Raw genomic sequence first — 25,080 nt, 5'->3', positions numbered from 1 at the left:
GCTCCCTCAGCCACTAAAGCGAGATGAGCACCGCAACCCCAGAGTCGGCCACGACTGGACCTAATGGTCAGGGGTCCCTTTGCCTTTACCTTTTTACCTTGGTTCTCAAACTTTATCCATTCTGGAAGTCCATTCCAAAACCAAAGCATTCCAAAACCAAGACGCGTTTTCCCATAGAAAGTAATGCAAAATGGATTCATCCTTTAAGACTTTTAAAAACAATGCCTAAAACAGCAATTTACCCTGGATTTTACTATCTAACGAGGCCATTGATCCATAAAATGAAAGCAATAATCAATGTACTGTACTATGAAACATGATCCAGCCAAAGCTGAGGACTTTCAAATAACATTGATTTCAATGGGCGTACCAAACATGCCTTTTAATATGTTGCATTGAAATTGGTGGGACTTTAAAAAAAAAAGGCCTAACTTCAGCAGAATTTGTATTTATTTATTAGTTAATGCTTAGCGTTGTTTATTTCTGGTCTGTGCTATTCTTGTGTGTGTTCACGGCTAAGCCCATTTCATTCTCTTTTTGCATTAATCTGCAAGGTTTTCTGTTTGTTTTTTAAAAAGAGATCAGTTTAAATGCCATTTAAACACAGACTTTTCAACCTATATTGCCCTAAATTTGCCATGTAATTTCTCTCTGTCTGCATTTTTAAAGGCACGTTATCCTAAAATATACATTTTTAAAAGCAGCTTTTTTAAAAAAAATTAACATTTTATTGATTTGTTAGCAAAAAAAAAAAAAAGTACAAACATAACAAAAAGAAAGTAAACCAAAAAAAATAATCTGAAATTCAAACCATGAAGTGACACTGCTTGGAAGGACAAAAATACAAAGAAGCAGCACAGTTCCAAAGGGATAATAGCAAATATTCCCTTTACAAAGGATACAGATATATAAAAATAAAAGTATGCCCTGCCTTTATTGAGAATAAAGGTTCTATATAGTCTTCAATGAGCCATTTGCATATACCGGTGTGACCATGTGCCTCGATATATGAGAAATAAAATCATGCAGTATAGGTCATTTGATCTCTGCCTTTTAGATACTTTTAGTATATGAGGTGTTTTTTTCAAGGAGGGCAGTAAACCAAACCGTGTTATGCCCGCAATCCAAGCAGCTTTCTGAATGAAGAACTGCATTGCACAATATGGAGAAGTTTGAAATCTGAAGGATACCTATGTTTCAAACCAGGAGGCCAGCTCAAAGTGGAATTTGGCAAGAACCAATATTTTGAGCATCCCTACAATAGTTGCTTTAATATTTCATTCTGTGGCCTGTGTAATTAATTTCAGCTCAACTGCTTCGTCCAATCTGGCATGTAGCCTTTATCTAACTCTTGTGCAAATGAATATGCTGTCTTCTATTACCTTTGCAGTGTTTATATCCCATATCGTCTAAACCATTGTAACCAAATATGTATCATGGAAGGAACCAAAACTAAAATCTGAAAGTTGCTATGAACTAGTTATCTAAACTATACACCTGAGTCATTAGCAAAGAAACCAAAGGTGACAGAAATCAAAGTCCCTTGGGCGGCCTCTGCGACTCAAACGACACGCAATCTTAATCCCCACCAACAGAACTTAATTTTCATTTTTCCTATCTTAAGAAGACACGAAAGCTGCAGTCTCCAGCCCCTTAGCCAGCCTTTGCTGTTTCAACCATGTAAAATAAAACAGTAATTACAACAAACAGGACATTCACAACAGCAGTTAAATCTAATCTGTTTGCAATACTGCTGGGAAGGCAGAAAAGTGGTTCAAACTTTAGAAGACGCCAAGTCGAATCTTGCCACTGTTAAGAAAGCCAAGAAGCCAGCAGAATATCAGCATGGTTTCACCCTGAATAAACTTCATTCATCAGATTATTGCTTGCGTTTTTTATTATTTGTACCCCGCCCATCTGCCTGGGTCTCCCCAGCCACTCTGGGTGGCTTCCAACAAAGATTAAAAATACATTAAAATGTCACACATTAAAAACTTCCCTGAACAAGGCTGCCTTGAAAGAACAATCCGAGAAGAGTGGTCCCAAAACAGCTTCACGGTCACAATTGTCAATCTGTTTAATTCTCACGTCCCGCTGAACGCGTAGGAACAGAACATTTTTCCAATTGCTTGAGGGCTAGGTTGTATCTTACTGTAAATATATACAGTATATATATGAGTAAAAGAAGACATAAAGAAAGAAAAGAGGAATACTCTTTCCTTCACTCTAATAACCAATAGCATATAATTAACAATATATCATGGGGCAGTGTGGGTATAGGGAGCACAGCATAAACCCTGCAACTGGAAAACTATAAGATTTTGGGAATCAGAGGCAGTTCTACCAGACAATAAGATTATCTGAGCACAGAGGTGTAGGAAGGTCAGGTGGTACCCAGTGTGCAAAATTTCTTGTCACCCACCCCCCAATTGATTTTTTATTTTTATTTTTTGCCTGCAAAAATGGTTTTACATTATTTCGTATTTTCTTACAAAGGAATGTGGATTCTGAGACTCTGATAACAAGAGTAGGCGACTATGGACAGATACTTAAATCTACAGGATGGATTGTGTTTTGGCTTGTGTTATTTTATTTATATTTATCATTTGTTTATTTATTTAACAAAATTTATTTTTTTAAACCTACAAAGCAGTTTACCAAAACAAAACAAAAAATACCACAGCAGTAAAATCAAGAAAAATGAACAATCCTACTTTTAAAACATACAAAAGCTAAAATGTTAAGATTAAAATTACTTCAACTTCCTAAGCATCCAGGTATGCTTGCCTAAAGAAGGATGCTTTTAGCAGGTGTCCAAAAAGAGTCTAGCAAAGGCACATGCTTTGTTGAAATTTCAGCCTTCACAACATAGGAAAACAGCCAAGTAAACAGCTATTATCGTGGAGGAGAAGAAGAAGAAGAAGAAGAATTTGGATTTGATATCCCGCCTTTCACTCCCCTTCAGGAGTCTCAAAGCGGCTAACATTCTCCTTTCCCTTCCTCCCCCACAACAAACACTCTGTGAGGTGAGTGGGGCTGAGAGACTTCACAGAAGTGTGACTGGCCCAAGGTCACCCAGCAGCTGCATGTGGAGGAGCGGAGACGCGAACCCGGTTCCCCAGATTATGAGACTACCGCTCTTAACCACTACACCACACTGGCTCTCAAGATATTAACTGATATGCATGAAATTTCACATATAGCTATATAATCCCTAGTGTAGTAAGATAAGACCTTTGGAGCAGACATATTTTTTTAAAAAAAGTTTTTAATGTAATTTTTTAGTTTTTTAGTCATTGTTCCTTGATAATTTGTCACCCCCTCCATGATGGCACTTGGGGCAGCCCGCCCCCCCCCACACCCCCTTTCCTACACCCCTGCTGAGGCAGACACCTCAGCTAGCAGATTTGGGGCACCTTTGAGGGTGGCAGAATGGAAGAGACAGATCTGACTCACCACTAGGAAGCTGTCATTTGTTTGTTTGTTTGTTTGTTTGTTTGTTTTTGCACAAGCCCTGCAGAAATGGCAGCACTTTCTCAGAGCAGTTGCTTGTTTCAATGAAGCTTCCACAGGAAAACTTTCTGTTAGTAGATCGTTCCCCAGCATGCAGGTAGTGGAAGCAAAAGTGCCATCTAGATTTTCTGTATCAGATACCAAAATGTCCCAGGCCAGTCAATGGAAGTAATCATAGTGGCATAACTACAGATATGAGATAGGTTAGGGTTTTTTAAAAAAATTATTTTTTTATGCTGGAAGCCACCCAAGAGTGGCCGGGACAAGCCAGTAAGATGGATTGGGTGCAAATAATAAAATTATTATTTATTATTATTATAGGTTTGTTCTGCAGCTAGTCACCATAACTCAAAATAAGCAAATAGTGAGAGTTTAGCCAGAAGCAGGAGAAGCGAAAATTATTCTGTTTTATCATACAGCACAGAAAGCTGATCCTGCAATCAATGGGGGAAAGTGAAAATTTCAGACAATGGGAAACAGGCAAAAGGTACAATAGTACATCTTAACATTACCCTTTTGTCTAATTATTTGGTAATTTGGTTCATACAGAAGGCACGCTGCCTTTCTTTTTCTCACAAGAATTATGCTTTAATTATCACTTGCAAACATATATACCTGCCATGTGGCATTTGAAGGCCATGCCTCACGGGCAGAGAATGTCCTTGAGCAACAACTGTCTGTTGCAGTAGCCCTTCAAATGAGTGAACTTTCCCTGCACTCTCAATTCACTGTCTGCGTTTCCCAGCACCTGCTCAAGGTCTCTTTGCAATCTGGCCCTGCAAAGAAACTCAGGTCGAGAGAGAACAGAGCGAGTAACAGTCTAACTCTGACCCAAGAACATGCCAGTTTCCCAGCTACACAGAGCTCATTCGCAAGCCAAACGGAACTAAATCTCCTGCTGCACACACAGCAAAGATATTGACACATGCTATTTTAAACAACAACAACAACAACCAGGTATTCACAAACCGTTCGTCCATTCTAATACTTCCAAAGGGGTAGTCATGTTACTCCATTGCAGCAAACACAAGATAAGAGTATTGTAGGCACCAAGCTTTCCTATGCGAAATAGCAATGGACATAAACTCACACCGAACAGCAGGCCTTTAATGGAGGCAAGCACCCACAAATTATGAGTGATAGGTTCTCCCTCTACCATGCCCACTGCAAATCCAGCCCTTAATCTAACCAGGGGAACTGCCATTTGGATAAGTCTACAAAAAAATGGTTGCGCTATGTCAGGAGAGGGGAAGAACCCCAAAGCAGGAACAAAATATTTACTAAAAAAAATAAATTCACACCAACACAGATGTTATTAATAGCTGTAATTCCATTACAATTAAATGCAAATCAACATTACATATTTATATCAGTTTTATGTCACTTTAATGGTAGTGACCTCCTGCAAAGAATGATGAGGGTTGTAGTTTGGCAAGGTGATGAACATTTTCTGGTTAGCAATCCCTACATTTCCCTCAGATTCTTTTGGGAGACAATACCAGGGTTAAATTCAGTGTATGGTGCAGAGCTTAATGACAAGCCCTCTGGCTAAGATTTAGAGGCCTTCCTAAGCATTACTTTCTTTCTGTAAAGAAAGTATTCTGCCACAAAAGTGGCTTCTGGGTTAAAATGGGTTGTTACTCCTTTTTTAAAAAACAACTATCATTTTCTTAGTATGGAAACACAAAGGATTACTGGTGCTACCCGCTCCTTCTTATTCAGCTGCCTGCAATTGCATCTGCTCAGCATCACCAAAACCGCCACTGTCTCCTCAGTCTAAACCACTGAGCCTCTTGGCTTGCTGATCAGAAGGTCGGCGGTTCAAATCCCTGCGACAGGGTGAGCTCCCGTTGTTCGGTCCCTGCTCCTGCCAACCTAGCAGTTCGAAAGCACATCAAAGTGCAAGTAGATAAATAGGTACCGCTCTGGCGGGAAGGTAAACAGTGTTTCCGTGCGCTGTTCTGGTTTGCCAGAAGTGGCTTAGGCATGCTGGCCACATGACCCGGAAAAACTGTCTGCAGACAAACGCCGGCTCCCTCGGCCAGTAAAGCAAGATGAGCGCTGCAACCCCAGAGTCATTCGTGACTGGACTTAACAGTCAGGGGTCCTTTACCTTTACCTCTACCTTTAAGTGCTTTAAAAGGACAATCTCAGGTTGCCTCCAGGCTGTCAATATTTTGCAGGAGGGATTCAACTGCATACCAGAAAATTTAGGTTGCGCAATTAAAGTGGATTCAAGTGCTCTGGCACAACACGTCCACTTTTTTTAGAAAGTGCATTTTGTGGTTAAGAAAGTAGCAAGGGAGTGCATTAAAAGTGTGGGGTAGCAGGAATTTGGTGGAAATGCATATTGTTCTAAAAAAACAGATCAGGATGAATACTCACTGTCATATAACCTCCCCGCAAACAAATAAGAACGTATGCTCAATAAATAGCAGACATCGTATAACCTCAGTGTAAACATTGTGCAAGTAAATCAGGATGAATACCCTGCAAACTGGTAATCTGGAGAAGTCCTAAATCTCTTATTATTACAACCGTTGTGCACATGGTTTTAGTCAGAGTAGACCCATTGAAATAAGTTCACCTAAGCAAGTAAAACTTAATTGAATACTAGCCATTCTTGCCAATCCACATTAACTCCATGAGAGAAAACCCAGGGTTCTTGTAGGTGTGTCTGGGCATTCAGTACCACCAGAAGTCTCAACACTATGCTATGAGCAAAACACTTCCACAAATCACTGAATGAAACCAGTTAAGGAAATTCCAACACAAACCCTTTCCGATTCAGGACTACAGAATATGGTACCAGTTTTGACACAAGCACCACTATTCTGAAAAACTGCTTTGTTTCTTACAGATAAATCCGTCCTAGAACCATGGGCCTTAGGAGGACAGCAGTCAGCTGTGGCATAGTTTGAAACTGGGTGCCTCCCTTGTCCCACCCTGTAAAACTCCACTAATGGATGGGTGGGTAGGGGCTTTCTGTTTAAAGCACTTAACTAAGGTAGAAGGTAATTCGACAGATTAATAGAGAACTGCTATAGAAATAAGTCACTATAGGTAACGGGAACATCCATTTTGGAGACACTTCTGGGGGAGGGGGGAATGTGTGAGGGTGGTTGCCCCCATCCTCTGCTTGTGGGTTTCCTGGAGGTCTTTGGGTGTAGCAGGATGCTGGACCCACATGACCCAACAGGGCTCTATTATGGGTTGCAATGAGAGACAGTTCAACACTGAAGTGAGGAACATAATGGGGCCATCCGCCCAGTAGCACTTTGAAGGAAACAGGAATGAATGCAGCAATATATATATATATATATACAGTATATATATATATATATATATGCAGGTTTTGGTGTCCTCGGGTGTCTTCCCGTGTAAAAGTTGGGGTGTCTAGGCGACGTTTCGACGAGGTCTCACTCGTCATCTTCAGGCTGGTGCTTTCGGCTTCTTGTTACTGGAACAGAGCGGGATCTCAATGTTTGAGTTCCTATAAATACTGTAGAGGGGGTGTGGTGTCTAGCCTCCAATGTTCTGGGCAGAGAGGAAGTTCCCAGGCTAGTGTGCCTTTTCTTCTTTTGTTCCTTAATTACTTGAGAGATACCTTGAGTGATTTCTTGAGTGATATCCTGAGTACCACTTAGGTGGGTCATTAGGTGTGGATTAGTTGCTAAAGTCTTTGTGTCTTGACCTCTTGAACTTTGTGAAGAGTTTTCCTGAGAAGATGGCTGTATTGCACTTAGTTGTGCTTTGGCTTGGCTTCGTGTATAGGGGCGAGCTGTGGTTTTGTGGCTTGTGTCAGCCAGATCTGTGTAGGGATTGCAGGGGGGTGCAGCATCCGGAGGTGCCACCATGGATTGGCTACTGGATGGTGTCAGTAATTCATCTGTGGAGAGGGTCTGGGTTTGGGTCTGGTGTGGTTGATTGGTGTTGGCGTTCTGTGTGCCTCTGGAACTTCCTCTCTGCCCAGAACATTGGAGGCTAGACACCACACCCCCTCTACAGTATTTATAGGAACTCAAACATTGAGATCCCGCTCTGTTCCAGTAACAAGAAGCCGAAAGCACCAGCCTGAAGATGACGAGTGAGACCTCGTCGAAACGTCGCCTAGACACCCCAACTTTTACACGGGAAGACACCCGAGGACACCAAAACCTGCATTCCTGTACCCGTGAAAATCTACGAAAGCATATATATATATATATATATGTACCGTTTTAGCTGATCCCTCCCTTTGAGAGTTGACCTCTGCTTGTGGGTTTCCTGGTGGTCTTTGGGTGTAGCAGGATGCTGGACCCACATGACCCAACAGGGCTCTATTATGGGTTGCAATGAGAGACAGTTCAACACTGAAGTGAGGAACATAATGGGGCCATCCGCCCAGTAGCACTTTGAAGGAAACAGGAATGAATGCAGCAATATATATATATATATATATATACAGGTATATATAGGTATATATATATATAGGTACCGTTTTAGCTGATCCCTCCCTTTGAGAGTTGCACCCTTGCCTCAATCTGGGCACTCTCCTTCACAAAAGACATGGGTATCACTTAGGTGTGGGAATCAGAAGCTGCATACAGAGGATAACTTGCAGCAAGATCACATGTCTGCAGTGTGAAGGCATGAGCCAAATTGTGACTCCTGTTTATTCTCAAGCTGCCCTTAATATGAAAGGGCAGCATTCATTCACCAGTCGCTCACTCAAACCGTGGGGTGGGGAGCTGTTATCCCCCCCCCACCCCCCGTTTCAGTGAGAGAGATCCAGAGAGTTTTGCCCCATTGTCCTAGAGACGATTTGCTGAGGTGTTGTTGGGTGGGCACCTGTCTTATCTGTAACTGCCAAGCTGGTCCTTACTGGGGGGGGGGTGGGGTGGAGGGACTCCAGCCACGACGAGAAACCTTTTCCTTCCCTCTAAAGCGAGATGCGCCGCGTTCAACCGGGAGCGCGAAGAGGCCCGCAGGATGCCGGCACAGGCCATCCCTCATCACACTCCTGGTTTTGCAATCCTGTGTCTCCTGCCAGCCCGAGCCTATTCATATCCAAGTCCTCCCGCTGCTTTGGCCCGCCAAGTTTCCTAGGACTGCAGCATGGAGAGGAAACGCGAGCGCTCCGGGCGCACAGGTCCCGGCGGGTCTGGGCGCCTGGACCCCACTAGCAGCCCCGCGCCTTCTCTGCGCTTTGCTCGTGGGAACAGGCTCCGAGGCGCCTTCTGGCTCCGACGCGCCTTCCGCTCGCGGGTCTTGGGTTAAGGTGAGCTCGGCGCCCCGCTGCCCGCCCCGCCGGCGCGCCACTTACTTCTCGTAGTCGAGGCGGCAGTAGAGCTTCTGGTTGCGGAAGAAGCAGGTGCCTCGCAGGGGATCCTCGCAGGCGGCGCAGCGCACGCAGCGCTCGTGCCACAGGCGCTCGTTGAGGCGCAGCAGGAACCTCTCCGCGATGATGCCGCCGCAGCCCTCGCACACCGAGCGCGCCCGCGCCGGGGCTCCCCCTGCAACGAACGGGAGGGCCGTGAGGAGCCGTCCCGGGAACTTCCCATCCCCTCAGCCTCGCCATCTAAGGCGCAACTCAGCCCTCCAGCCTGCGGAAGGGCCAGCCCTTAGCAGCCGCCATTCGGAGGCTTAAACCCGTTTTCTCCGACGGGGCGGAGGCGCTTCTGGTTCCTTGGACGCGCCGGGACGCGCCTCCTCCCCACCTCCCGTGCGCCCCGGCCTTAGTTCCATGGAGCCGGACGGGACTCCGAAATAGGAACGTGCGTTAGAATCGGGCTGTGGCTCGGAAGTAAACACCGGCCTGAGGCCAGTCGGAAAAAACAAGGCTATGACCTTGAGGTGGGAATCTGCGCAGCCCCAAATGGACTTGCGAAGGGGCGCCTTCGCACCCGGATCCCTCTCAGTCCACACACTTTATCTCGTTTCCCTACATCTCCCAAACTAATCGCGTGCCTTGCAAACCCCGACGGGGATTTCTCTCTCCCTAAAGATGTCTGTTTTCAGTAAGGGGCGAGCTGATCTTTAATGTCCTTTCAAAACGAAGGCGCGGGATCCTGAGCCGCTGTCGAAACGCTCTTTGGTTTAGATGCCAAGCATCCCGCCCGCCATCGTGGCGTTATGAAAAGAAAGTTTATTTTTTTTAAAAAAAAACCGCAGTTGTATTTTAGACAACAAAAACGGGGCTCTGTGGTTTTATTTTTAGTTCGTTTGATTTTCTTTTTTCTAAGGCTGTGACTAATAACATCCTATTACACTTGAAGAAAGAAGGCAAGATTCAGGCTGAGCGAATGTTTGCCGCCCTCGGGCCAAAGCTAAGCGAAAACGAAAAAGGCCTCGAATTCTAAACGAAAAATTCTTTTAAAATAAGGTGTCTTATTCAATATCTGCTTCTCTTTCGAAATGCAATGTGAAATATACTTCTGAGATTCGGTCATTTGAACAAACGATTCAAAGGCGCGCTTCTCCCCGAAGTCCCCTTCCGCCCCTTCCAGGCTGGAAAATATTGGGCACCAGGGGCTGTATATTTGGAAGGGCAAAGACAGAACCAAGATTTTGCTCCCTGGAAGGGGCGAAATATTTCAAAATTTATCCATGTTTTCTTAGATACAGAATCGATCTTTCCTGCCTAGAATTTGCGGTCCTGGTTATATTACCATTTAGAGATGATTCGTCGAGACAAAAGTTGCTTTTTGTCCTCGGGTGGGACAACCGCATCCCGTGCCACCTGTGGTCGCGACGTTCTCCATCTGCCCACTGCGCGACCCTCGAAACTTGAAACGCGCAACGTCCAGGACAAAGAGGCTTTCATTGCGCGGCGCTGCTGAGTGAGCCGACGGAGAAGATGCGCCGACGACGACGGCAGAGCAACAACTGCCGCGCAGGGTGCGGAGGAAAGAAGTTCTCCGCTATTCCCTTCCAAGAAACGTTATTAGCCCTGGCGCGATGATTATCCGCTCCAGCTCCATGCAGCGTGTGCAGAACAAGATTTCTGTACTAGTTATTACCCTCATAGATCTCTCTGTGTTTGTGGGCTTGGGTAAGTAAACTAATAAAGACATAGATATTGCTATTTGGGCAGGTACTTTCTTAAATTCTGTGGGTGATGGTGAAGATTGCGAGGGGTCCCTTCTCTCTCTCCTTCCTCGCGAAGGCACTTGGGACGCTTATTTTCTTCCCACTACGGGGAAAACCCGCTCCCCCCCGCCCTCTTTTCCTCCCACCTAAGACGCACCCCGGAGCTGGTCGTTTGAACCCCGCCGGGCTGGCGAGACTGCAGGCGCCGCCTGTCCTCCGTTTCTTCCTTCGGGATCGGGATCAAACGGGCAGCTCCCGCGGGACAGAAAGGCAGGCGGAGCAACTCCGGCACCCGAAGGGATCCGGCACGGAAGCAAGGCTTGCTTTGGGAAGGGGCTGCCTCGGCGGCGGCGCGCGGGAAACTTTGGCACTCACCCAGCACTGAAGAGAGGGAGGTCGGCTGCGGCGGAGGCGGCTCGAGCGCGTCGTGCAGAGTCTCCTCCATTTTCAGGCCGTCCAACATGGCCCACAGAGGCAAGGTGGGCAGGTGCGCCCGCGACTCCGCTTTAAAAAGGGCCGGAGGGGAGAGGTCAGGGCCAGGGCGCTTGGGATCTCCCCCTCCACGCCTCCCGGTAAGCTGGGCCTGCAGCTCCCTCCCGCCGCGCGCAGCTTCTTCCCTCTAGCGGTTGCTGGACGCCCCCAAGGCGCCCGCGGGAACTCGCGGACCCCGCAGCCCGGCAGCCCGGAGAGTGGCCGGGTTCTGGGTGCCTCCTGGCTTGGCGGGCCTCCCGCCTTCTCCGTGCGCGCGGGGCGCACGCGGCAGAAAGCGCTTACCTGGCTGCTGCAGCGGGCCAAGGCTGCCGTCGGAGCCCGGGTTGGGAATCCCCCTGCGCCCAGCCTTCACAAGGGCGCCACGTCCTTCGCTGCGCTCCGAGGCGGGAGGTGGGCGCCGCCAGCAAGGGGCGGCGGGCAGCCCCCAGCGGCCCGGAGCTCGGCCCGAGGTAGCCGCGGTGCCATCCCCGGCTTGCGGAAGCCGGGCCAGGCGCGCGGGTCTCCTGCAGGTGGGCTCGGCTCGGCTCGGACTGGGCTCTGCCCCCTCCCCGCTGGGCGAGCCCCGCAGTCGGAGGACGGAGGTTTCCTCCCCCCGGTGCGAGGCGCATCCCTGCCCCCCACCTCACCTCAAGCCGGCAAACCCGGCGCTGGAGCAGGACAGGAGCCCGTGCCGCTTGGAGGAGACGCGTTCACACGTCAGGGCGGGGAGGGGTTGTCCTTAGCCGGCCAAAAAGATCGACAGAGGCCCCCAAGTTGAGATGAGGGAGTGACGGAGGGAGGCGGGTAAGGGCGATCTGCAACTTGCAGAAGCCGAAGTATTTCTGAGACCCACGTCGTATTGTTTAGAAGAACGCACACTTTGGCTCAACAGGGTTAGCGCTATATTTGCTTTGTTGTTATTGCTGTTGCTGCCGCTCCTGGGACGATTCTCACCCGTTCTTCCCTCTAGATCCGGCGACGCGACCGGGTGGGGCGGCGCTGAGCCGTCGGGGAAGGCAAGAGTTCTTCGCTGTGCGAAGCGCTTTACGCCCGAGGCACGTTTACTCAGGAGTAAATGCCGCTGATTTGAGGATGCATCGAATGGGAGCCTTAGCTTCGCTGTGACTGTGACCCACAGCCCAGTTAAGGCTACATTGGCTTCGACCCCGATCCACGTGCGAAGGAACCGGTACGCGAAAACCTCTGCACAAGGGATTCCTGGTTTTGGGGAGACCCAGCCCCAGGCACCCTAATATACGCATTTCGCAGGAGAAGAAGAAACCGGGGATGCTCAGAATCCGTCCTTCCCTCCCAAAGCAAGCAAAACACCCAAACACACCCAAATAAAGACAAAGAAAGCAGGCAACGTCCCACAGAAAAATCGAGAAACTCCGCCTCAAACTAACAGTGGAAAAAAGTTTAACACTCCTATATCTTTTTAACAGATAAAACGGGGCTTTGGCAAGCACCAAAGGTGCCCGAAGTTGGTATGATGCCCATAGACGCCACCATGGGCGTAGTCAGGAATTTTGTTGTGGGGGGCAGCCAAAGTGGTTGAGCTTTTTTCCTTTTTTTATCTCTTGTAAATCAAAGTTGTTGGGCAGTTGCTGCAGGAACGTCGACGCCACCGGGTTTCGCGTCAGACCAGGAACTCACACAAGCCTTTACGAGGGCTCATGCGTACGACCAAGTTCTACCTTGAGGTGCAGCCACGTGTGGATGCGCGCGCCAGGCGCTTTCATGTAGATTCAGAAGGAAGTCCCATTCATTCCCATGGGGCTTCCTTCGTTCCAAATAAGAGCAGGGAATTCAAGTGCGCTCTTGGAAACGCCAAACACCTCAACAAAGAGATGCTAATAATAGCAGTGCATGATTATAATGATTGCGTGATAAAAGCATTATGTCGTTGTTGTTGTTTATTTCTTGCATTTATATCCTGTCTTCTCCGCACCAGGAGCATGGGCGTAGCCAAGGGGGCAGCTGCCCTCCAAAGTCCACCAAAATCAAATCAATACAAATCTGAGGTTCTGCCGCCCCAACAAAAGCCTGCCCCCCTAACAAAAACCCTGGCTACGCCCATGACCAAGGTGGCACACACGGTTCTCCCCCTCTTCATTTAATCCCCACAACAAACCTGTGAGGTACGTAAAGGACCCCTGACAGTTAAGTCCAGTCGCAAACGACTCTGGGGTTGCTGCTCTCATCTCGCTTTACTGGCGGAGGGAGCTGACGTTTGTCCGCAGTTTTTCCGGGTCATGTGGCCAGCAGTGAGGTAGGTTAGGCTGCGGCATTGAGTGGCCCAAGGCCAGTGAGGATTCCAACCGCGGCCTCCCAGGGCCTAATCCCACACTTTAACCACTGCACCCCCACTGCCATCGCAGCTTGCCACGATAAGTGACTGACTGAGACTTGAAATGCATTGTTTTTTCAGCTCCCATCCTCTCTCCGGCTCCATTCTTGACCAACAATCTCACAGGAGCCAACTCCTAGGGGCCGAGGTCACTTCGGCCCTCGCAATAAAAGCCATTCCAGTGGTGCGCGTGGGCCAAGTCGTGTGTTCCATAACGGGAGGCGGGGCTTACCTGCCCCCCCCTATATTTTGTTCAAGCTGGCGCCCCTGAACAATATAGACGCTTGCTCAGAAGTAAGTTCCCACTGATTGCAATGGGATGTATTTCCTTGTGAAGTGTGCAGAGCAATAGACTCCAACGCGCTCTGATGAGGGCGTTTTAACAGCAGGTTTGAACCAATATACGAAGGAGAGATGTGTGCAGGAGCGGGGTTGGGACTGGAGGAGCCTGGTTTCCTCTCGTGTGGCCTTGGAGCAGGGATATGGCCACGCTGGCTGGCACTTGGAGTCCAGCAAACGGGGGGGGGGGGGGGGCACCGCACTGTCTACCTCTGGCCTCGCCTTTGCGTTATAGCTGATTCCACGGAAGGGGAAAGGGAAGGCAGGGGAGTTGAGAAGAGCTCTCCAGGAAGAATTGCGCGATGGCGCGAGAGACCTCGGGAAACTTTGCTCCTCTCCACCTCTTGGATATTGCGCGCAAAACCTCCAAGGATCCTTCCAGACAACCAAGTCAATCCTCGCCCTTTCCTTCTCTGCTTCCACATCCTGCCTTCTCCAGCGCCCGAGGCGGTATACCAACCGGCAAAAGTAATTTAAAGAGCTGTTATCGGCTGCCCGTGGGTATGCAGCCATTCCCCGCGCCGCCTTAGTGGCGTGGCGCGTGGACCACAACAAAGCCACGGCGTTTACGCAGCAGGGCGGCGCAGCTCTAGGGAAAGCGACACCTCCCCTTCGCCGTGCATGGCGTCAAGCATCCACAAAGCATTGTTGCAACGGGGAGGGGGGGGATTCTGGGGAAACGTGGAAACTGAGAAGCAGAGTAGCGCTTTGCGCGCAGAGAGTTGGGGCTCTGGCTGAAACATCTCAGGCAGCAAGTCTAGGGTAGCTCCACGGGAGCCTCTGCCACGCCAGGCAATACCGGGCGAGAAGGACCAAGGCGCAAGGTGGCTTCAGGGGTAGCTTTTAGAGCTTTTGAGAAGGAAGAGGCGCTCGAGCCGCTGCTTGGGCTGGGCTGCCCCTCCTCAACATCTTGAGGAATGTCCGCAATTCGCTTGCTGACTCATCAGAGGAGTCTTTGGGTGCCTCCTTGTGGGCAATGATGGAACTTGGGAAAGGAAGAACCGGCTCCGGGCAATTGCGCCACCAGCAGCAGGTACAGGGACCCCTGACCATTAGGTCCAGTTGCGGACGACTCTGAGGTTGTGGCGCTCATCTCGCTTTACTGGCCGAGGGAGCCGGCATACAGCTTCGGGTCATGTGGCCAGCATGACTAAGCCGCTTCTGGCTAACCAGAGCAGCGCGCAGAAACACCGTTTACCTTCCTGCCAGAGTGGTACCTATTTATCTACTTGCACTTTGATGTGCTTTCGAACTGCTAGGTTGGCAGGAGCAGGGACCGAGCAACGGGAGCTCACCCCATTGCGGGGCTTCGAACTGCCAACCTTCTGATCAGCAAGTCCTAGGCTCTGTGATTTAACCCACAGCGACACCCGCGTCCCATTCAACAACTGGACATTTACCAAAAAGGGTCGAGGTAAAGCAACAACATACAGATATTAAAAGAAAGCCAACAAGGGCGGGAAATGCATATAATTGGGTAGTCATCAAAAGACACATTCCTATACAGTGGTACCTCGGCTTAAGTACTTAATTCGTTCCGGAGGTCCATTCTTAAACTGAAACTGTTCTTAACCTGAAGCACCACTTTAGCTAATGGGGCCTCCCGCTGCCACTGCACAATTTCTGTTCTCATCCTGAAGCAAAGTTCTTAACCTGAAGCACTATTTCTGGGTTAGCGGAGTCTGTAACCTGAAACGTATGTAACCTGAGGTATCACTGTATTGCAATGCAACAGGTTCTTTTTTCTCTCCTCAGCTGTTTCTAGACTGGGGGAAAAGGGAACCCGGACTTTGATAAAGTTGCCTGAACTTAGGCAAGACCCAGCTCATCAGCCTGAGTTTCCACAGCCCCCACAAAGCTCGAACCACAACTGGTAGCAAGTGCAGCAGATACCTTCTGTGCCTAAAATAATATTTCATTTTCTTGCTAATGATGCTGTTTTAAATGTACCTTTTATATATTTGACTTCCTTTGGTGAAATGTTTCATTTTGAAGTGTTTGAGATACTTCGAAATTCACTTTGCTGCATTAAATGTGCATTCTGCAGTTGGCCTTGGTAATGTTTTATTTTGAAATCTTTAAGATAATGTTTTAGTTTCTTTCTAATTGTACTGCTTTGAATTGAACTTTATACCTGACTTTCTTCTTGTAATGTTTTATGTTGGATTGTTTTATTTGGTGTTTTCATGTAGATTGCAAACCAATTTGAGATTTCTTTCTTAAAAATGTAAGGCAGTATAGAACTGAAATGAGTAATAATAATAATAATAATAATAATGATGATGATGATGATGATGATGATGATGATGGAGTTTGGCCATGTTGTTGTTGTTTAGTCATTTAGTCGTGTCTGACTCTTTGTGACCCCATGGACCAGAGCACGCCAGGCACTCCTGTCTTCCACTGCCTCCCACAGTTTGGTCAGACTCATGCTTTGAGAACACTGTCCCACCATCTCCTTCTCCTTGTGCCCTCAATCCTTCCCAACATCAGGGTCTTTTCCAGGGAGTCTTCTCTTCTCATGAGGTGGCCAAAGTATTGGAGCATCAGCTTCACGATCTGTCCCTCCAGTGAGCACTCACGGCTGATTTCCTTCAGAATGGAGGAGTTCGGCCATGGTTATAATTTTTCAAACTTTAGTAATTCAGTCCCTGTAAGAGGGTGTAACCAAGGTCTACAGTATGCTTGACCATACAGTCTGGGCTGGGAGAAATACTGCAAAACTTTTTGAGAATATGGCTGTGAACATGAGACATTTTGTTCTAGAATCCATGGAGACTGGGCACTTTCCCCCCCTACATGGTTCTCACACATTTTAGATTTATTGTATATTTTTTTGCTCCTGAACAACAGGAAACTGGTTTCATTCCAAAAACAAAAGCTCACTGCAGTGTGTCCATGGATGACCTAATCAAGGCGAAGGTCTAGACTCAGTCTAGATGTACACAAACATTTCTGTATTGAGAAAAACAACATTTTGCGCTACAGACATGTTAGTGTGTACACAGCCTACAGTACAAGATGTGGTTTCAAGATGTGTAAGCCACTGATCCCCAAATTTTGGAGTTTTAGAGTGTTTCTATGTAGGCGTTTTTGTGGAATTCATGCTGGTCACGCGCACAAGTTTTTTTGCACTGATTTCTAAGGTGCTACTGGAAGGAATTTTCTTATTTTGTTTCACATAAAACCCTCACCATCAAAATGCCATAGGTAAAGGGACCCCTGACCATTAGGTTCAGTTGTGACCGATGCTGGGGTTGCGGCACTCATCTCGCTTTATTGGCCGAGGGAGCCGGCGTACAGCTTCCGGGTCATGTGGCCAGCATGACTAAGCCGCTTCTGGCGAAACCAGAGCAGTGCATGGAAACGCCATTTACCTTCCTGCCGGAGTGGTACCTATTTATCTATTTGCACTTTGACGTGCTTTCCAAATGCTAGGTTGGCAGGAGCAGGGACCGAGCAATGGGAGCTCACCCCGTTGCGGTGCTTCGAACTGCCGACCTTCTGATCTGCAAGCTCTAGTCTCTGTGGTTTAACCCACAGCGCCACCCGCGTCCCTCAAAATGCCATACTTAAAATTTTTAATCTGGATTTTCCTCTTCCTGCAGGAAGTCCATGGAGTGAAAAATAGCCTGTTATACATCTGCAGTCCCCTCTGGTGTGGAAACTTGTTTGCACATTTTTATTTTTTGTCATAAGTATGATGTTTTGGAAGGACACTGCAGTCTGCAATATTTTCTCACCTCTTGCAAGCTCTGTCATCCAAATATCTTGTACTCATGGGCATTCATGACAGTGTGAAACTACTTGACCACAATGTTTTCCACATTAGGAGAATATACCACAGGGATTCTGTTTTGTATTCCCACCAATGCAATATACCAACTGGGACATCGATTTAAAATTGTGCTTCTTAGAAATTCTTAGAAATTAGTGCCTGAAAGTAAATTCCAAAGGTTCCCCCCCCCCCAAGCTCTCTTTTTCAATCACTTCTTTTGTATTAATTGTATTTTCCTGCTGTGCTTTCATCCCATAGCACTGGTGTGAGACCTAAAGGCTAGCAAGACCAACTATGTGAGTCTTTCCCATCAGATGGTTGTCTGCAACCCCAGACAAGTGACAACTGTGCATGTTAAGGACCCAACCTATATGGTGCCTGTCCTTTAAATCTTGCATGGGGTAAAATATGGGAAGGCCGCTTTCGTGCCACTGTTGTGACGTACCTTAGGCTGCAATCCTAAACAAATTTAGCCGAGAATAAGGCCCGTGGACATTTGAAAAACAGGTAAAGACTGGATTCCCAGTGTAAAGCTGTGGAGAAAAACACAAGCCACCAAGTGGTGGAGGTTGGTAGTGCACTTATTATAAGTGACCAAAGAAGCAATCCCAAGACAGAGCCAGAATGTTTGCATATTATTATTATTATTATTATTATTATTATTATTATTATTATTATTATTTTAGTAATATCCTGCCAGATGGGTTTCCCCAGCCACTGGGCGGCTTCCAACAAAATATTTAAAATACGATAAAACATCAAACATTACAAACTTCCCTAAACAGGGCTGCCTTCAGATGTCTTCTAAAAGTCAGAAAGTTGTTTATTTCCTTGGCATCTGATGCGAAGGTGCCACAACTGAGAAGGCCCTCTGCCTGGTTCCCTGTAACCTCACTTCTCGCAGTGAAGGAACTGCCAGAAGGCCCTTGGTGCTGGACCTCAGTGTCCGCGCTGAACAATGGGGGTGGAGATGCTCCTTCAGGTATCCTGGGCCAAGGCCGTTTAGGGCTTTAAAGGTCAGCACCAACACTTTGAGTTGTGCTCGGAAATGGACTGGGAGCCAATGTAGGTCTTTCAGAACCGGTGTTATGTGGTCTCGACGGCCACTCCCAGCCACCAGTCTAGCTGCCACATTCTGGATTAGTTGTAGTTTCCGGATCACCTTCAAAGGTAGCCCCACGTAGAGCACATTGCAGTAGTCCAAGCTGTAACTGTTATAATATGTTGGCCAACAAATGGCTGCTGCAACAATTGCGCCTCCTCCCCAGATAGCCCCAGTAAGTAAGAAAAGAGCCTGTTTCACCTTGAGCACAAGCAATACTGGGAGCTCAGAGGTGCAGTCAGAAATGGAGATTAATATTTTAAGATTAAGACTGAAACTTTCTTCCCCTTTGTGGAGTGAAGCACTGAATGGTTGCTGTTAGACTTACCGTATTTTTCGCTCTATAACACGCACCTGACCATAACACGCACGTAGTTTTTAGAGGAGGAAAACAAGAAAAAAATATTCTAAACGAAACAGTGGATATATGATTTTTGTGGTTCATGCTGTGGCCACAGACATGTGATCTGACGGTGAGTTTGGGGTAGCCCAATGCAAAAATCCTGAGGATCCATGTGGATCCATGCTTTGTAACCACGTTTTTGCGCCATTGCGGCCCCATGAAACAGTGGGTGCGTGTGTTTTTTGGTGCAGGCTGTAGCCATGGATATGCTATGTGATCTGATGGTGAATTTGGGGTGACCTAGTGCAAAAATCCTGAGGATCCATGTGGATCCGTGCTTTGTAACCACGTTTTAAGTGGGGAGGGAAGGAAAAGAACTCAAGGGACAAGGAGCACGCGTGGGGGGTGTGGAGAAGGATGCTGCTGATAATGCAGGAGAGGCTCCTCTCCGGCTTTGCTCCTTTAGAACAAGCAGGCTCTGCGTCTCTCCCTCCTCCCCGGCAAGGAAACCATGATAGTAACCACTCTGAGACAAATCAAGAAAAATTGCGACCAACACTCTCCCCCAACAAGCGCAGTGAGGTCAAAACACACACACACGCAGAGAGGGAACTGGCCCTAAAGTCGCAGGGCGCTGGGGGAGTGAACGGGAAGCAAGAGAAGGAGAAGGAGCCCTCACACACACAGAGTGTCAATTCTAAAGTCGGAGGGACAGCGCAGGAAGAGTGAACGGGAAGCAGGAGGAGGAGGAGGAGGAGCCCTCTCTCTCACACACAGACACACAGAGTGTCAATTCTAAAGTCGGAGGGAGAGTGCAGGGGCGCAGGGAGAGCGAAGGGGAAGCAGGAGGAGGAGAACGATAGCTCAAGGACACACACACACAGCCCCTACAGTGGCTAATCCAAAATCGGACAGCAAAAAACTGCAGGCAGGGACAGAGAGTACGGGGTTGTTTTAAAGCAGCCAACCCCGCTCTGCTTCTCTCCCTCCTCCCGGCTAGGCTGGCTGAAAAGCTTCGCTGCTACTTAGCAGATCAGTGGGGAGGAGAGAGGAACATAGAGGACGGGGTTGTTTTAAAGCAGCCAAGCCCGCTCTGCTTCTCTCCCTCCTCCCCAGCTCGGCTCGCTGACAGGAGCCGCTTACACCTGCTTTGTTGTTTCAAAGCAAGCCACGGACTGCTCACAACTGCAGCAGATTCCCCCGCCATCTGTAGGCATTCGCTCCATAACACGCACAGACATTTCCCCTTACTTTCTAGGAGGAAAAATCTGCATGTTATGGAGCGAAATTTACGGTATTTGCAACTACAGTGGTACCTCAGGTTAAGTACTTAATTCGTTCCGGAGGTCTGTTCTTAACCTGAAACTGTTCTTAACCTGAAGCACCACTTTAGCTAATGGGGCCTCCTGCTGCCGCCGCGCCGCCAGAGCACGATTTCTGTTCTCATACTGAAGCAAAGTTCTTAACCTGAAGCACTATTTCTGGGTTAGCCGAGTCTGTAACCTGAAGCGCATGTAACCTGAAGCGTATGTAACCTGAAGCGTATGTAACCCGAGGTACCACTGTATGTAGTATGGTACTTTCAGCAGAGTCAGTCCCTACTGACTGAAATTGTCCATGTGCAGCCCCAGAGTTCCTGGCTGAAATCATTACTGGGGTGGAGTATTTCTTTGCCACACGAATAATCAGGGTCCTACTTGCACTTCTGATTGGCTGGTGCTATGGAGACCAGAAGGAGCTACAAGCAGCCTTCAATTTTGCTGAAGTTCCTTGAGAAATAAAACACCCAAATTCACTCTTGCCGCCTGCTGGAGAGTTTACAACACAACACTCTTACAAGTTTGCATGATGTATTTGTGGGATGTGAACAGAGCCAGATTTAGGTTTGATGAGGCCCTGAGCTACTGAAGGTAATGGGGCCCTTTATATGTCCAGCTGTCCTTTGTCAACAACAAAATGTCGCTGTTTTTTGTGTTGAATATATGCTATATGGTAATTTGTGGACCTAATAGGCATCTAAAGCGGTAGTCTCATAATCTGGGGAACCGGGTTCGCGTCTCCGCTCCTCCGCCTGCAGCTGCTGGGTGATCTTGGGCCAGTCACACTTCTTTGAAGTCTCTCAGCCCCACTCACCTCACAGAGTGTTTGTTGTGGGGGAGGAAGGGAAAGGAGAATGTTAGCCGCTTTGAGACTCCTTAGGGTAGTGATAAAGCGGGATATCAAATCCAAACTCCTCTTCCTCCTCCTCCTCCTCCTCCTCCTCCTCCTCCTCCTCCTCTTCTTCTTCTTCTTCTTCTTCTTCTTCTTCTTCTTCTAAAGCCATTTGCACATAACAAAATATGTATTTTATCAAAGTACAGTGATACCTTGGTTTACAACCATAATCCATTCTGGAGGTCCGGTTGTAAACCAAAACAGGTTGTAACCCAAGGCGCGCTTTTGCCAATGGGGCCTCCCCCCAAAAATTTTGTTTGTAATCCAAAAAAAATAGGTTGTAATCCAAAAAAAGGGACACACACTTCAGGGTTTGACGTGGTTGTAACCGGAAATGGTTGTAATCCAAAACAGTTGCAAACCAAGGTACCACTGTAATTGATATAGAAATGAGCAAACCAGTGGTATCTGAGGGAGCAGGCTAGCAGGCGGGGCCCATTACTTACATCATAGGAGCCTACACAACACAAAACACTGTTGCTGTATGTAGGTTTTATTTTAGTTGTTTTTTATCTTATATTTTGGAAATGTACATCCAGTTTTTTTTCTTTAATTTTTTGGGGGGACTCCAAGAGAGTGGGGCCCTAAGCGTATGGGGCTTGTTTAGCTTATACATAAATCCAGCACCGGATGTGCAAAGAACAAAACAACCCCAATCAAGCACACACAGCCTAAAGCAAAAAAAGAGAAGAAGCTCCATTTTGAAAATAAATAAGGGGGTGTGGTGCCTGAGGGTAGGTGCCATAGTGTCCACAGACACAACTTTAAGGATCCCATGCTGCATACCAGCCTCAAGACATTTGGGCATCTGAGGCAAACCACAAAATGGTGTCCGCCCCCCCCCCCCCCCCGCTAAGGAAGGAAGGGGTGAGTGAATTCTCTTTGGCGATCACTTGTAGCCAAGTGAGATTGTCTTCCATGAACACGGTTTTAACAGTGAGTCTGTAAGTGACTCTGGAGGCCAATTCTGGATCCACACATTCTTCCACAGTGGGGACATTGGTTCCTGGGTGGGAGTTGATCACGGTAAGGGTTTGCCAAGCGTGCCTTCCTCCTGGCATGTTTCTCCCTTTCGTCTTGAGTTCGAGCGTCTTCAAAGCTCATGACACCTTTGGTAAAGGCTGTTCTCCAACTGGAGGAGCATCATCATCATCATCATCATCATCATCATCATCATCATCATCATAATTTTTACCCCGCCCATCTGGCTGGGTTTCCCCAGCCACTTCCAACAAAATATTAAAATACAGTAATGCATCAAACATTAAAAGCTTTCCTAAACAAGGCTGCCTTCAGCTGTCTTCTAAAAGTCTGGTAGCTGTTTTTCTCTTTGACATCTGGTGGGAGGGCATTCCACAGGGCGGGTGTCACTATCAAGAAGGCCCTCTGCCTGCTTCCCTGTAACTTGACTTGTCACAGTGAGGGAACCGCCAGAAGGCCCTTGGCGCTGGAGCTCAGTGTCCGGGTAGAACGATGGGGGTGGAGATGCTCCTTCAGATATACTGATCTTCAGATATATTGATTGTAATGATCTTGCTTCCTGTATCCCCCTTGCTAAATCAAGTCCTTGATTCGCAAGCCACTTTCTTTCAGGCACATTAAAAATATCTGTGGAAGCCAAGTTGGTCCATGCCTACCAGACCCAGACCCACATCCTTGGCCTTTCTGTGTTGAGAGGAGCGCCTTCCACCAATGTTTGCCAACCTAGCAGTTCGAAAGCACACCTGCTCAAGTAGATAAATAGGTTTATCGCTGTGGCAGGAATTTAAATGGCGTTTCCTTGTGCTCTGGTTTCCGTCATGGTGTCCCATTGCACCAGAAGCAGTTTAGTCCTGCTGGCCACATGACCCAGAAAAGCTGTCTGTGGACAAACGCCATCTCCCTCAGCCTGAAACCGAGATGAGCGTCACAACCCCATAGTCGCCTTTGACTGGACTTAACCGTCCAGAGGTCCTTTACCTTTACCTTTTTACCTTCCTCCTTCCTTCCTTGGGTAAGAAGGAACCCCAAGCAACAACAGCAATTTCCACACCAGTTCCTCATATATTATTTTATTTCTCATTTTTATTGGAAGTGAAAAAATAATTTAAACTCATTTATTTGTACAGGTGTCACCAGTTTTGTTACTGACAACCTATAGGATGTCCTGGCCCACCTTGCTGCCAGCCAGGGGTAAAAGCAAACACAGCCATAGCCACATAGGATCCTGTCTTTTGGACACTAAATGCCCACAGAGATGCCATCATCCCCTTATTACTCCCCCCACCCTGAATGGGAATGGGCACAAGTAGACCAGGACCACACCATCCTAAGTAGAAACCATCATTAGCCTTCAACCTCTCTGTCTCATCCTTCGTTTCCACACCTCCTCAATCCGTTTTCAGGGTCAAGTAATCTGCAGAGGTGTCTCCAACATTTCCATGAGGAAAGTGTCAATGGGGGTGTCACCGATCAGCTTGAAGAAGAAGAGGTGCTCCAGGCATTTCAGGCCGATAGATCGCAAGGCCGGCAGCCTCAGGAGGAGCTTGGCAAACCTGAAGGAACCAGAGATGTATAAAACCTGAAGTTAATGACAATCGGGGAATGCCAAGGGGTGTGCTATGTTGAGAGACAAAAGAAAGAGCTCCACCTCATTCGCTGGATCTGAAGTAGGGCCTCACGCAAGGCTCTTACTGCACCTGGGCCCACATCAGCCAAAGTCAAATGTGTTGCTTGGAACTTTGGATGCCACAAGTTTTGTTACCCACAAAACACACACACACACACACACACACACACACACAGAGCCAAAATACATGATTAAAATTGTGGACAGAAACAGCTGTTTCAGCATTTTAGGCTTCGCTTTGAACTACATTACTACATTATAAAAAGGTAAAGGGACCCCTGACCGTTAGGTCCAGTTGTGACCGACAGGGGTTGCGGCGCTCACCTCGCTTTACTGGTTGAGGGAGCCGGCATATAGCTTCTGGGTCATGTGGCCAGCATGACTAAGCCACTTCTGGCGAACCAGAGCAGCACACGGAAACATCATTTACATTCCCGCTGGAGCGGTACCTATTTATCTACTTGCACTGGCGTGCTTTTGAACTGCTAGGTTGGCAGGAGCAGGGACCGAGCAATGGGAGCTCACCCCATTGCAGGTATTCGAACCGCCGGCCTTCTGATCAGCAAGTCCTAGGCTTTGTGGTTTAACCCACAGCGCCACCCACGTCCCTTAACTACATAATAATGTCGGCTGATTACAGCAAAGCTAGAAAGTATCAGCCAAAAAGTTAGATCCGTTAAATTATAGCCCACACTAGGAATAAATATCTGCCAGTATCTGCAGGCCTGTTGCTGGCTGTGAATATGGCATCATTGAAACATAAGGGTCAGCAAGGATTCGTTTTGTCCTACCAAAGACACACTAATGCAATTCACATTAAGCCCTTTTCAGGGCTGTTTGGTTCAATTCCAAAGGCCAAGGGCTTAGTCTTCTGCCATGGGTGGGTGAGAATCATCGAATTGTAGAGTTGGGAGGGACCCCAGGGGTTATCCAGCCAAAACTCCTGCTCTGCAGGAATTTCTTTTGCCCAAAGGGGCTTTCCTGCTTGCTGCCCTGTTTCATCCATGATTCACTTTACCAATATTCTTCAAGTATTTTGTGTAGGTACAAATTCATGGAAATGGAAGCTCCTTCCATGAACTCTGCTGGCTATTACTCTCAGTGCCCCCATGGTGCAGGTTAATGCAGCCAGTGGAATCTAATGTTCCAATCCACACATTGACTACACACATGCAGGAAAGGGCCTGTCCACATCACAGCCCTTCTTGAAAGCTCGGTAAGATTTGGAGTGCTGCCTCCCTCTTCCCTCTTCTGTGCGCTGAAGTGATCCATACACAGGGCAGGTGGTTAA

At 47.6% G+C, this 25,080-nt stretch overlaps 2 protein-coding genes across 4 annotated transcripts in view; both read right to left on the bottom strand.

Annotated features, from left to right (window-relative positions):
• Positions 1 to 11,575, bottom strand: part of LMX1A (LIM homeobox transcription factor 1 alpha) — a 76,984-nt gene extending 65,409 nt beyond the window's left edge. The window contains exons 1-3 of one of the 2 annotated variants that reach the window (XM_083743960.1): positions 11,359 to 11,575; positions 10,960 to 11,088; positions 8,819 to 9,008 (exon numbers count right to left, since the gene is read on the bottom strand). In XM_083743960.1, coding sequence (XP_083600086.1) covers positions 8,819 to 9,008; positions 10,960 to 11,047 — 278 coding nt within the window. In that variant the 5' untranslated portion in view covers positions 11,048 to 11,088; positions 11,359 to 11,575. Of the gene's footprint in view, positions 1 to 8,818; positions 9,009 to 10,163; positions 10,566 to 10,959; positions 11,089 to 11,358 lie in introns of those variants that run through there. The other variant, XM_083743961.1, reaches the window with a different exon arrangement.
• Positions 11,576 to 23,216: 11,641 nt separating this feature from the next.
• Positions 23,217 to 25,080, bottom strand: part of RXRG (retinoid X receptor gamma) — an 82,570-nt gene continuing 80,706 nt past the window's right edge. For both annotated transcript variants that reach the window (XM_083743926.1, XM_083743927.1), the window contains exon 10: positions 23,217 to 23,715. In XM_083743926.1, coding sequence (XP_083600052.1) covers positions 23,568 to 23,715 — 148 coding nt within the window. In that variant the 3' untranslated portion in view covers positions 23,217 to 23,567. The remainder of the gene's footprint in view (positions 23,716 to 25,080) is intronic.

Source organism: Podarcis gaigeae, assembly GCF_964106915.1.
Source record: "Podarcis gaigeae genome assembly, chromosome: 6".
Lineage (NCBI taxonomy): Eukaryota > Metazoa > Chordata > Lepidosauria > Squamata > Lacertidae > Podarcis > Podarcis gaigeae.
Note: the sequence above shows the minus strand (reverse complement) of the source record. Positions and strands in the feature narration are given on the sequence as shown.